The sequence below is a fragment of the Labeo rohita genome, chromosome 24 (genome assembly GCF_022985175.1).
Source record: "Labeo rohita strain BAU-BD-2019 chromosome 24, IGBB_LRoh.1.0, whole genome shotgun sequence".
NCBI classification, from domain to species: domain Eukaryota; kingdom Metazoa; phylum Chordata; class Actinopteri; order Cypriniformes; family Cyprinidae; genus Labeo; species Labeo rohita.
The window spans coordinates 8,702,383-8,716,199 of record NC_066892.1 but is presented as its reverse complement, the minus strand read 5'-3'; the positions used below and the strand labels follow the sequence as shown (position 1 = coordinate 8,716,199).

The 13,817-nt window shown below is 38.4% G+C and overlaps 1 protein-coding gene across 6 annotated transcripts in view; it reads right to left on the bottom strand.

Moving 5' to 3' along the window:
- col11a1a (collagen, type XI, alpha 1a) overlaps window positions 1-13,318 on the bottom strand; it is an 84,391-nt gene extending 71,073 nt beyond the window's left edge. For 3 of the 6 annotated variants that reach the window (XM_051097902.1, XM_051097899.1, XM_051097900.1), the window contains exons 1-4: window positions 12,819-13,318; window positions 8,754-8,918; window positions 7,602-7,815; window positions 4,272-4,434 (exon numbers count right to left, since the gene is read on the bottom strand). In XM_051097902.1, the coding sequence (XP_050953859.1) occupies window positions 4,272-4,434; window positions 7,602-7,815; window positions 8,754-8,918; window positions 12,819-12,939 (663 nt within the window). In that variant the 5' untranslated portion in view covers window positions 12,940-13,318. The remainder of the gene's footprint in view (window positions 1-4,271; window positions 4,435-7,601; window positions 7,816-8,753; window positions 8,919-12,818) is intronic. The other 3 variants (XM_051097903.1, XM_051097904.1, XM_051097905.1) reach the window with 1 other exon arrangement.
- Window positions 13,319-13,817: the final 499 nt, after the last annotated feature.

Genomic DNA, 13,817 nt, shown 5'->3' with positions numbered 1-13,817 from the left:
TACATCTCACAACTGACTTTTTTCCCCCTCAGAATTCAGAATTTACATCCCATGGTGTAAACAAACTTGCAATGTAGAGTCTTTCATAAAATATGCTTGTTAGATGACTGAAAAAAAAATGAGTTCAAACTCACAAAAAATGAGTTTTATATGGAATTTACAGCTTGTCTATCTCTACTGTCACAAACACATATAATGTTGTAACCCAGGTAAAATGTTATTGAATATCCATGCAGTAATGCACCAACATCTCTAAACAACATGAACCAATAGCATCACTCAACAGCTTTTTGCTAACGACCCATGAGTCATTCGTAAACATCTCAGCTTTGTACTAAAAAAGTTGGCTTTCCTGAAGGTCCAGTGTGTGAAAAACTATTTAAGATGCAGACCCCCAGCATGAGCATACAGTAAACTATTCAAATAGTAACGTAGCACAGTAGGAAACCTGTCATTAACCGCCGTAATGCCTCAGCTTTACAACATGAGAGAATTTGGTCAATTTTCCTCAGTCATTTAATTGTACTTAACTGCTCTAATTACAGAACTGGAGAGAGCCAATGGTGACGAACACCAAATCGGAAACAAAAGGAGCAGTGAACTTTGATGTACCCAAGCCTAGAGCCGTGAACTGAGCGACCCGGCAACACACCCAGTACTATTAGCTGCGGTCAATGCTATTTCCTCACCTCACAGACAAAATAGTAATTATCAACTTGAAAAATCAGAAGAAAAATGTGAATGTGTTTCTGAACTGTCATTCAAAGTGTGTCAATGCCAACTGTTTTTGTAGGTTAAATTAATTTGGGAGGAGAGCAGTAGGTATGAGGCACCCTGCTGGTTGAAGAAAGGTTCTTATTCATTATGAGACATAAATGAGACATGTGGAACTAAGTACAGTTAAAAAAATAAACGCCATGTCATCTTGTAACCTTTTTGTGGGTCGCTATCCTGCAAATAGCACATTGTACACTTTCAAACCCTACAAAAATCAAAGGCTTCTTTACAGACCCTACAAAGCGCTGATTCATTCAAGTCTAGTAAGAGATGTCGCTCCTATGGGTCTGACCAGGTATTTCCGCCATATTTCCCAAAATACACTTCAGAGGTAGCCATACAGTGAGAACAGTCATAGCGTTCACACTCTGACACAGAGAACTCAGTGTTTCCAACCATACAAATCCCAAATGACACGCCAAATCTAAATACTGGGCATACCTCTCGTAGCCTTTCTATATATGCTGATTTAAACAGCAAGAGGTAGAAAAGAAGATATAGTCTGAGGTAAAACTCCCAAAACTGTCAGTTAATATGTATAAGATGATTTCTAAATTAATTTATAGGCAACCTTCATAACATTTAACTGCTTTTATGACCAAACGCCCAATAAATCTAATAACTACATTGCAAAAAACAAAATTCAAAGGATCCTGCAGATCTGAAATCTGAAATAAAGAGTCGTGGCCACAAAATAAGAATTAAATTCCACAATTTATTAATTCCTGACCATGTTTTAGAAATTTGTTTCCTTGTTTTACATAAATCATGGCCATGATTAGAATGTGGGTACAAACTAATAAGTTGTTTATTAAGGAATTCATTTTTAATTTGTGGCTACTTGAGCATGTCATGTGTGGGGCTCAATAGAAATTGAGTATTAAATGGTATATTAGTTGTCAAAATTAACCATGAATTGATTAGTAATCCACACAGTAAAATCAACACTACAAACAGCACACTATAAATCATCAACACAGAGAAAATGTTTTAAAATACATAAACAATATGGCCCAAATTTAAGATTCTATAGACAAAGCAAAAAACACTTTAATGTATGATCCCGAAAATCATCTTAAGAAAAAATAGCTATCAAACCATGCTTGGTTTCACAGCAGCGCAAAACTACAAGTGTAAGGGTCAATCAAATATCGCCACCACACTGAAATGTTTAAAAAGTACTTGCATTAAAGCAATTTCAGTAGAAACATGAGGTAACAAGACTTTATTCCCATCCCCCACTGAGTAAGTTTCGTCGCCACATGGGTAAACACACACCCAAGCCCCCCTACTTCCCAAGAACTGAAGCATTTCAATATCACCTGTCAATCGGTCCATTGTACATCATTATTTACAGCTTTAACTCATTTTGACCCTGCGCATTCCACACTGCCTCAACTGTGACTTTTAAGAGAGCGTAAGAGCACAAACGCACACATAAAACTGTGAAACAGCAGTTACCTAAAAGACACGAGCTACACATTTACACATTTGCACCAAAACAGTCAAACCTACATTTAGCTTAATTTGAGAGGTGTTGAAAAGTGCAGAAACAAGTTGCTAAGCAAATCTATTTGTGAAAATATTTAAATAATTTGCATTAATTAGCCATTTTCTGCTCTAATCGAGGTGGTGGCAGGGCTGCTGACTCCTTTAAACCTGTAATTTGTTGTGTCTGCTAATTAACACTTCATTCACATCTGAAATAAATACGCCACCCCGTCAGTTTTTGTACAGTGCAAAGCAACTGGAAAAGAAAGTATGTGTTTTCTACACTTTTTCGGATGCTTTCCAGTCATTAAATACAAATAATTTGGGTTGATCAAACTATCCGTATTTTGCCCAATTATCCACACTTTTCAATACCCTAAACCACCAAATAAATATACTCAGGTTATTCTTGTAGCATGCTAGTTTTACTGTAGAGAATTAGCCATGTTGAATGAAGGCCTCGGCTGAGCAATCCGTGCATGAAGAGGACTCCTCTGGCTTTGAGTAGCTTTAATTACAAGGTGAAAGAAGCCTTCATAACAGGAAGCGAGGGGAAAACCCGACCACTTAAAGGTAAACAGTGACACAAGGCTTGTCTGTCTTATCCTGAGTAAGCTCATGTCCAAATATCTGACAAATATTCACCTTTGCCATTATGGAAATGACTTACGATAGTAGTAAATCTAAAGAATTTTTACATTTTTAATACGTGGAGGAGTTACATTTACACTTGACTTGATTTAACTATGTAATCTACCAGATTAGGCTAAAGTGAACAATGACTCTACATACCATAATGTTATATAAAATGATGCTGATGACAGGTTGCCATGGAGATCTTTTTCATGGAACTATAAAAGACAATAATGAACCGCATGCAGAAGCAAATAACAATGTAAAGGCCTACACAGCATCCCACAAACTCTCTAAATAACTCTTTTTATAGTTTGAACTATACAGTTGTTTAACCCTCAGAAACTCAAGAAATTGCAATGTTTTGGCCACTTGCATTTTTCAAAACTGCAAATTTAAACAGTTAGCAGTGGCTTCAACAGGAAGTCACCACATTTTAGCATGACATTAGCATGCTGGGACACTCAAAAACAAATTAAACCAACCTAAGCTGGTTGGCTAGTTTTAGTTGGTCTTTCAGCTTGGACATAGCTGGTTTAGCAGGCTGGTTTTAGAAGGTTTTGACAACTTCTTTAGCTGGTCAGGCTGGGAGACCAGCTGACTAACCGGCTAAAACCAGCTGAACACGAGTTGGTTTTGCTGGAAGACCATCTTAACCAGTTTAAACCAGCTATGACCAACCAACCAACACCCGAAAATTTAAATTCTGTCATCATTTACTCACACTGATGTTGTTCCAAACCATTCTTTGTTCTGTTGTACATAAAAGAAGATATTTTAAAGAATGCTGGTAACCAAACCGTTTCAGTTCCCATTGACTTATATGGATAAAAAAATACAATGGAGGTCAATGGGAACCAAAAATGGTTACCAACACCTTTTCAAAACTTGTTCTTTTGTGTTTCACAGAAAAAAGTCATACAGGTTTGGAACAACATGAGGGTTAAATGATAGGAGTTAATGACATTTTCATTGATCACTTTAACTGACTGCATTGAAATTTTGCTGAAGTGGGTTTCTGAGGGTTAAATACTTTAGATGTGGTGTATGCATGCATGCAAGGCCATTTAATCGCCTAGATGGACAAAAGGAAATACCGTATCTTATTCTCAATCCAAAACTTCTCAGCAGGACCTTTTTTGTACTTACAGGGCTGTTTATTTCTCCCCCATACTAGGTTTATTTGTCATTAAATAGGCTGAACAAAGCATGTGGAGACCCCCGGAGCGTAATTATAAATTTAGCTCTGGTTTGCTCTCCTGTTATCAAACGAACAGATGTTGCTCATGCATCGAATACACAATTTATACTTGATTACACCATCAGGCCTTCACCAGTGTAGTGCATTAATGCAATGAATATAGCTTTACCTCAAACGCTTCCTCATCTAGGATCCTGGTGCCAAAAACGGTTATACCGTTGGTGTCAATACCAGCATGGTCACTCCTGCCCAAAGGCTTTGTCAGCTTCTTCTTGCAGTCGACAATGATGGTTACAGTCTTCTTCTCAACACTGATGCCTACACGATGCCACCTGCGATGAATGGGAAGAGTAGGCGATTACAAACCCAGCAAACGGTTAAAGGCCGCCACACGTGAGACGTGCCTTGCATTAAAACCTTAGACAATTTGCCTCCATACTTGAGATATAACATTCCTGAGTGGACCACATTCCAGCCTTCAAACTTTGGCCTTGTTTAACACTGGATTAAACTCATTAAACTCTAGACCAAATCCCCCCTGTGAGTTATTCAGCATGACAGACACCGTGAACATTGTAGAAAGTGTGTGTCAGGAAGGTACGGTGGAGAAACTGAACTTTAAAATCAAAACACTGAGCTGCAGAGGGAAAATGTTGGACAGGTTTACGGTAGGAAGCCACAGTGTGATTTCATAGGTGTTTCAATGGTACCCACAAGGGTGATCAATTTCCCATAATCCACTTCATTAGAAAGAAATACCTTTATGCTGGCTTGTGTCTTTAATGTACTTGGCAAACTTGAACCGAGACAAGCTTTACTGTGTCTAGAGACCAACAATTCTGGATAATTTAGCTGCTTGCAGAATACAATTTACATAGTTAAGAGCGATTTAGCAAATGATTGACGGTGTAAAACCACAATATCGTACTTAACGCCTTTAAGCGTTAAAACATCCTGGGAATATTCTAGAACTTTAGTTAATCCCTGAACTTGCCAAATGCAATGATTTAAAGTCACACATTTTCACACAAAAAAATTACCCATTTTCCCTAAGGACATGCTGCAGTGTAATTTATCTTTCCATGTGCCATATTCATAAATTATGTTGATAACACATTGTAGCACTCTCTGATTATAATGCTATATGGGAGTTAAACACATTTCACACAGTTTAACACAAATGCTTTACAGATTCTTTACACAAGATCACATTTCCATCATGACCAACTATAATTTTATCTCTCAAAGGACGAAAAACCACAAAAGCATATGAAAGTTATATGGTGATATAGCTATATAAGTGGTGATAGCTAATCTGTTTAGCTGTACAAATGATTTTTAAAAGCCACTTCTATCCTAATTCGTCCTGCACGAGGGAACTGGAATGACAGAATTACCCCAATTAAGGTGCATTTAACCTGAAATCCTAATCAGCACTATAATCAACATAAGCACTGTAATTCCTCACTGAAACATTGTTGTTTTTACAGCAAAACACCCCACTGAACTGATACCTACAGTAAAGCCTCTTAAAATCTAATAAGACAAAGCACGTCCATTGCTGTCAATTAATTTTAGCGCTTGAGGATGTCAAATTAAGGCTAAAGGGGTGTTGGGACAAAAATGAGCATTTTCTTGTAACTGTGACTTTATATCTTGTAATGTCATAATTGTTTAATAATAACTTTATTTCCCATAAATGTAAAAGTATATCTCAGTGCAACTTAATCTTATAACTGTGACTTTATTTCTCACAACTGTGACTCTTTATCTCATAATGTGACTTTTATCTTGTAATTGTGACTTTATTTCTCACAATTGTGACTTTACCTATGTATCTCTGGTGACTTCCTCATAATTGTGACTTTATGACTCGCGACTGTGACTATATTTCACAATGTGACTTTTTCTCTTGTAATTGTTAATTAATTGCTCACAACTGTGACTTTGTATCTCACAGTGTGACTTTATATCTTGTAACAGTGTCTTTATCTCACAAGGTGACCTTTAATCTAACAATTGTGACTTTATTTCTCACAGCTGTGACACTATATCTCAAAATGTCACTCTTACCTTGTAACTTTGACTTTATTTCTCACAACTGACTCTATACCTCATATTGTGACTTTAATAATAGAACTGTGACTTTATTTCTCACTACTGTGACTCTATATCTAATAATGTGATTTTTATCTTATTATTGTGACTATATTTCTCACAACCGTAACTCTGTATCTCATGTGATTTATCTCATAATTGTGACTTCATGACTTGTAACTGTGACTTTATATTTCACAATGTGACTTTTATCTTATAATTGTGATTTTATTTCTCACAACTATGGCACTACATCTCATAATATGACTTCTATAATTGTGACTTTATTTCTCACAACTGTGACACTATATCTCATAATGTGACTTTATTTCTCACAACTGTGACTTTATTTCTCACAACTATGACACTACATCTCATAATATGACTTTTATAATTGTGACTTTATTTCTCACAACTGTGACACTATATCTCATAATGTGACTTTTATCTCATAATTGTGACTTTATTTCTCACAACTGTGACTCTATATCTCATAATATGACTTTTATCATTGTGACTTTATTTCTCACTACTGTGACACTATATCTCATAATGTGACTTTTATCTCATAATTGTGACTTTATTTCTCACAACTGTGACTTTATATCTCATAATATGACTTTTATCATTGTGACTTTATTTCTCACAACTGTGACTCTATACCTCATAATGTGACTTTTATCTTATAACTGTGACTTTATTTCTCACAACTGTGACTCTATTCCTCATGTGACTTATCTCACAACTTGATATCTATGACTTCGTATTTCATATTCTGAATTTTTATGTTGTTTTTCTCACAACTACGCTTTCATATTTCACAATGTGACTTTTTTGTCTTATTTAAAATTTCTCACAATTACCATTTTTGTTTTTTACTTTGAGACCAGAACAGGCTTCCATAAATATATTTTAATTTTGGTCAGAGCTTGCTGATGATGTTATCCAAGAGGTTAATTTCTGAGGTCATGCATCTGCCCCAATGGATCCAACTTTCAGTCTTTCTAAAATAACAGTACCCCAAAAGATCACTGCTGAGGTCAGATCACCTACGGCCCTGTCTGCTTCACTCCATCAATCCAGAGTCACAATGAGATCTCCTCTGGCTCACCTCACAGAAGAAACCACACATAACTAATGCCTCAATAGACACCTGAAATTCTGATTTGTCTACTTGTTAATTCCTGTCAACCGAAATGACTCTAAAACAAAAATATCTTCCTACACGTGTATTGGCTCAGGACTACAGTGTAAACTCTAGCCTGGCAGCAAATGACTTCCTGCTGATGACTGACCTCTGTCTGACCCTGTCTGGAGTCAGTCTCAGTCTTTGTCTCTGAGGATGGGTCTAAACAGCCTAAAAAAGGCTGCTGTGCATTCGACTTTGTGCTTTGCGACTTACTTTCCGTCGGCCAGGTTGAGGGAGCGGAACAAGGGGTAATCCTCAGGGGCAGGCTTGCCTGTCTGATCCTCATACAGGAAGACAGGTGAGCGGCCCACCTCCACGCCTAGTTGCTGGACGCCTTTCTCGTTGTAGATGGACAGAAGGAAGGACTGGATTCCAGCTTTGGGCTTGATGGTGGTTAGGATGGAAAAGTCTTCAGGGAACACACCATCTAGGAAACAGCACAGACAGAAAACAAGTTCACTGAAGGGTTCACTGGGTTTTTGAAGTTCCTCCAAACAGCTAATTGCAATGTTGAACCTGGAAACACAATGGAGGACTAGGAGTGCCACTTAAATATATATATTCAAATTAATTTTTTTATTTGTAAATTACACAGATTCCTTTGTCATCCATAAAGCATTTTCCAGCTTTAACAAAGCAGTTTAATTCATGCAGTTCTGTAATTAGTGGCTTTATTAGCGCATATGCATTGTTTGAAAAGGCCATTAATGAGAAAAACAATGAAATAAGATTTGACATTTTATACAATTTATCAGAAGTAATACAGAGATATTTTATCAGCGTAATTTATCAGACCTTTAAAATCCAGCTAAACAGCGATGATGCAAGAAACTTGGTAATAAACACCAGATAAATGGCATTATATAAGCTTAACTGATATTAACAAGTAATAAACATGCATCTGTTTTCCACAATATAAAGAAACATCTGCAACATTATAATCACATTCCAATTACATAATGCATCTCAAACCTATCATAAAATCTCAGGACTCAGAATATGGTACACAATTTGTATGGGGTATTTTTATTGGGGTTTGACTGGTTCATTGATTATTTTTATTTGTACCTAAGAGCAGCTTGGACATTCTGCAAAGCATCTTCTCTTGTGTTCAATTGTGTTCTGTCACTTTAAACGTTTCTGTTCATTTCTTATGCAACTAAGCAGACGAGCCATGCTGTGGTCAAGAGATTTCAGCCAAGTTCTCCTGCCGCTTAACAATACAAGCGTCTGAGTGAAACATGGCCCTGCACAATCAGGGATGGCATCTGCTGTCAAAAGCCTTGGCAACCACAACAAAGGGCACATTTAAACGCAGCTAAACGTAGGCAGGATATGGAGACATGTTCATGGGGTTCAGCTTACCTGGGAAAAGCTGCTTGGTCGGGGCACTGATCTGGGCATTCTTGCCTATTTTGAAGGCCGTGTCCGGCTGTGATGCTCTTCGGTTTGTGCAAAATCCTGAAGTTTTCTGTACTCCTTCTGGGACAGTGGGAAATTCTAATACTTTTAGGACATCCACAGGTTCTGCTGTATGGGGTAGAAAAGACATGAAAATATTAACAAATAAATATTTTTTTTAAAGAAATGCATTTAATGTTTAGCATACAGCCTCTTGATTGCACACTTTTTATAAGTTGGACTATAAGTTTAATGAAAAATGCACTGTCAAATTAACCAACATACGACCAGAGAGAATCACATTTAACATTGTTTTACGACCCACAAACACACAAAAAGCCAATGTTTGAATTCAATCTGTTTATTTGGCCATATGACCAATCTCAAATCCCCGTTCTTCATTCCTATGAGATTTGACCCTTGCGAAATACCTGATTCCCCCTTCAACTCTTTAGAAGATACTTCAGCTGCGGCTGGGTTAAGTAAACTTGACTACACAGCTTCATTATGATTAACGAAGCAAGATGAAAGACAAACACTGTTCATCCCAGATCACCCAAGAACTGAAAACCTTAGAGGGCACCACTGAGAAGAGTTTTTTCATGATTCACTGCGAATGTATAGCACATGTTTGGCTGTTGGGTGCCATCCAGAGTCTACCAACAGCACCATATGTGTCTTCTGGGACCTGAGTGAATCTTTGGCATCTACCACATAAAACCGAACACTCAAACCGCCAAAAAATAAAGGGCTGCTACGTCACAAAAGGCCGGGCTCATCTGAGGGAGGTCTAAAACGCTGTAATAAAGACGCTGAGGCATTCCCGCTGCTGAGAAAACATTTACTACCCCATTTAAAGGTTTGAAAAGCAAAGCCGACAAACTATTCTTCCGCCGGTTCTTTGTACTGAATGAAACGATCCCCCACTATATCTAAGGGGCTCAATCTGAGCTTTACGCTGAACATACAACCTAGACAAAAGGAAAACCTCAAACTCAACCAATACAATGACAAAGCTGAGGAGGAGAGTTGTTGTGGGGGATCTTCTGGAGACGTTCTCCATAACCTCAGGCCTCATATATTCCAGATGTGGCGCTGTAGCCCCAGTCTGACCTTTTAACATGCAAGTGCAAAAGAAAAATGTCAATAGTCCTAAATCCTTCGGAAAACCAACTGAGAATGTGCCATCATTAGGAGAGTGCAGCTGATGACCTGGTGTGATTTTAACCAGACTGCTGTGCAAACACACATGCTGATTTTTTCAGTCATTCTTTGCGTTAGACAGACTGGTGTGTGTGGGGGAGAGAAGGTTGATTAGACATTTAGTGTGAATGTAGAGGGAGGTACTAACTGATCAGCAAGATCATAAACCTGCCATTATTTAAGGAACACCCAGAAATAGGAGGGGCTTTTCTATCATTCACATAAATCATTTCATTAAGAAATTCACTGTTATGGTAACAGGACACACATGTAGAGTTAAAATAACACATGCCCCTATGTATGCATTCTCTTAGGCTACATAGAAATATATCTAAAATATTTATTTTTTTAGGGCGATACTGAATGAAAAAAACTGGGGACCTTTTTACCTGCTGCTCCTTGAGACTCTAATAATGAATTCGGTCAGAAACTCTCTCTCTCTTTTTCATCCTCTATCTCTCTCTCCCCCTTCTCCCCTCGCTCTCCCCTCTTTGACACATGCGTGCCGCTTGAACAAGACTGCATTATGCCACAGGCTCTCCGTGAGGCAACCTCACTGATGGAATTTTTTTTTGCAAAAAAAAGATTTTTTCCTCATGTCTTCCCCCTTTCACGGCTGTAGAGAAACATCAAAGAACAATAAAGCCTTTCAACCATCTGCTTCCCAAGAATACAGTTCAGTTCACCTCATATTCCAGTTTTAAAGGGACAGTTCAGCCAAAAATAAACTTTTTGTTACATTAAGTCTCACTCGTGTTGCTCCAAACGGTTCTTTCTTCTGTGGAATGATTATGGAAGCACAAACATATTTTTTCCTTTAAGACTTGAATTTGAATCTGCTAGTTTGTCAGATGACGCAGTCTTAACATAGAGATTGCATTTATGCACATGGAACACTGTCAGACACTTTTATTGTATGGAAAGGAGCAGCTTGGACTTTCATTTACAATATAAATATCTCTTTTTGTGTTCAATGAAACTAAAAAAGTCAGAACAACATAAGATTAAACAAATGATGATGGATTGTTCTGGCTTTTTTTGCAACTGCATGCAATTATGTAACATCAAAATGTTTGAAAAAACAGACTGAACCACATTTCAACACAACAGACATGCATAGAGTTTCGTCACAAAAGCATGACTTGTGAATGGAGCCCAAATGTTCTTGCGATCTGGTCGGCACCATTTACCCATAAGACTAAGCAAAATTTCTGAAATGTGTGCATTGTCTTAAGGAAATGCACATCTGAGGTTCCTCAGCCCCAGGGGCTGAGAAAACATGTCAGTACACTGCCAGCTCAAGAGGGCACCTGAGAGAAATGCCTTCACAAGCTACAAACCGCAAGGGATGTAATGCACAGCTTCAGAAGTCTAGTGGGATTAATACATTTTAAGATTCATTATCACCTTTGATAGGGTGATTAAGACTATCGCTCACCTTTTGGTCACATTCAAGAAGCCTTAGGAAGTATGTTGAAATGTGTGTACATTTGTCATTTCTAAACAACATAAATGCCCAATTCAATTTTGCAAGGACCTTTGTTCCCGTAAGGGTGAGCGAGACCTGTCATAAGGCCAGGCTGGGGCCCCTGGATGGCTCCGGGCCCTTTGAAGCCTCCAAAATAATAGGGATGAGCGGAGAGGACAGTCATCAAATAACGGGAAGGCACTTAGTAAAGAAGCATTCCCACTGGGAAACTTATAGTGAGGCATGGGAGTCACAGTGTTGCAAAAGCCCCCGCTGGGCTTCGGTGGGACTAGGGGTGAACGGGCGATTTTGACTGTAACCCACTGTGATCTACGCTAACTCATTACATGGTGGAAATTACAAAGCGAAAAAACTCTAAAAAGTCACAGAAGTCTATGAACTGTCAGATTTATGATATTCATAATCAAATAGTTGTTGCAGTTATCAATTGATCAGTCACGCCCATTGTAAATTGGACCTCCCAGGTCTCTGTTGCTATAAATCAAATTCTTATCATAATTAAACGTTTTGAGATATGAAACAGAAAAGTCACGCCAGTGCGGTCAGAACACTTAAGTCTAATGAGCACACATTAATATATCAGTTACTGATAATCTCTTTATTAATTTGGCTCACAATCTCATCCTCTGAATCAAATCATTGAAGTAGATACTTTTTCAGTTTCTCTTCCAAAATGTAAGGCATTGATGTAAAACCCTGAGGAATTCCACCCTGCTAACCGTGTCCACACACACCTAACGGACCACAGGTTCAAACAAAGACCTTTTTTTCCCCAAAATAAATCCTAAACTGTCTCTCCATGACACTCTCTTGACACATTCCTCCTCTCCACCCTCCCACAGAGTAGAAAATATGCAGAACAAAATAAAATTGCATGTTTTTATACAGGTCTAGAAATATGGTAATTAAATGGACAGATGGTGAACAAACCATGTCCTGCGCAAAAACTACTTGTTGGTACATAGGTATATCTACTTTTAGCACGAACTGCTTTAAAGTGCAGGATAAGACAATTTCTGTCTAACATTGTGATTTAAAGTCTACTGTAGATATGTAGATGTATGTGCATAAAATGGCATTATTAAATGTAGTGAACGAACTTTTGGGAAACTAGTGAGTTTATTTTAACGAACTCCACAGACTCTTGTTCATTTAAGTATTATAGTGTTAAATATTGGGCACTGGTAATATTATATCTCGCGCACATACACATATACGGGATGCAGATCTGCGATCACCTGTCTAAATCAAACGCGTAAAAATCCGCAGGCGCAAAAGCGCATCTCCTGACAGTCCCTGCAACTTCATCAAAAGTTCTTAAGTCTATCTTTCCTTACCTGCTCTGACATTTGGAGCCTGCAGAACCAGGACGAGGGAAACTGTGATGAATTTGAAAACAGTGGAATCCAAAAGCCACCTTTTCGTTTTCCACATTGGGGACCACCTTGGCCTCTCCATGGTCGGGCGCCCACAAATGTGCACAAAACCCGGGGCGACCGCTGCTTATTTGAAAATGATGTCCCTTCTACAATCCCAAATGTGCCCGATCTGCTCTAAACAGCCATAGGTGAGGGGTATTTTGTCTCGCCGGGCCCCCTTCGATCCTCCTTTCCTTGCGCCCAGCCTTCAGACTGAAGGGATTCGGGCTTTAATCAAAATGAGACGCGGAGCGCTCGATCGCCTCACCGTCAAGAGGGCTGGACCCAGACCCTGGATTACAGGAAAATGACAAGGGAAAAATACCCCGATTAGCAAATCACGGGGCTTGAAAGTTGGCTAGGGATCCACCCATCAGTTTTCCAAAGCCTCCCCTGGTCGCCCTCTTGCGCGTCCCCCCATGAAAGCCGGTAGACATTTCCCTGGAGTAGCCTGGGAATGAAAGAGAGAGAGAGAAAGAGAGAGAGCGAGCGAACATGCAAGCAATTCCAAACGTTGGTTAAATTTCGGATTAGGGCATAATATGCATATATGCATCACCAACAAAACAGTGGAAAACTGTATTATAACGTATATATATATTGCAGGTTTTGCATCATTCTGAAGTTTGTTTTTTTTAAATGACCGAAAAACTGCACATTTTCCAGTTGATGGCTTTTTAAGAGACTTAAGAAACATGGTTTCCTGGATGAGCGATCAGTTATACAGCGTTTCCCAGGACAACGGCCATTATTCAGAAATATGTGACCCTGGACCACAAAACCAGCAATACATTGTATGGGTCAAAATGGTCGATTTTTCTTTTGTGCCAAAAATCATTAGGTTATTAAGTAAGGATCATGTTCCATTAAGATATTTTGTACATTTTCACCGTAAATATATCAAAACTTAATTATCGA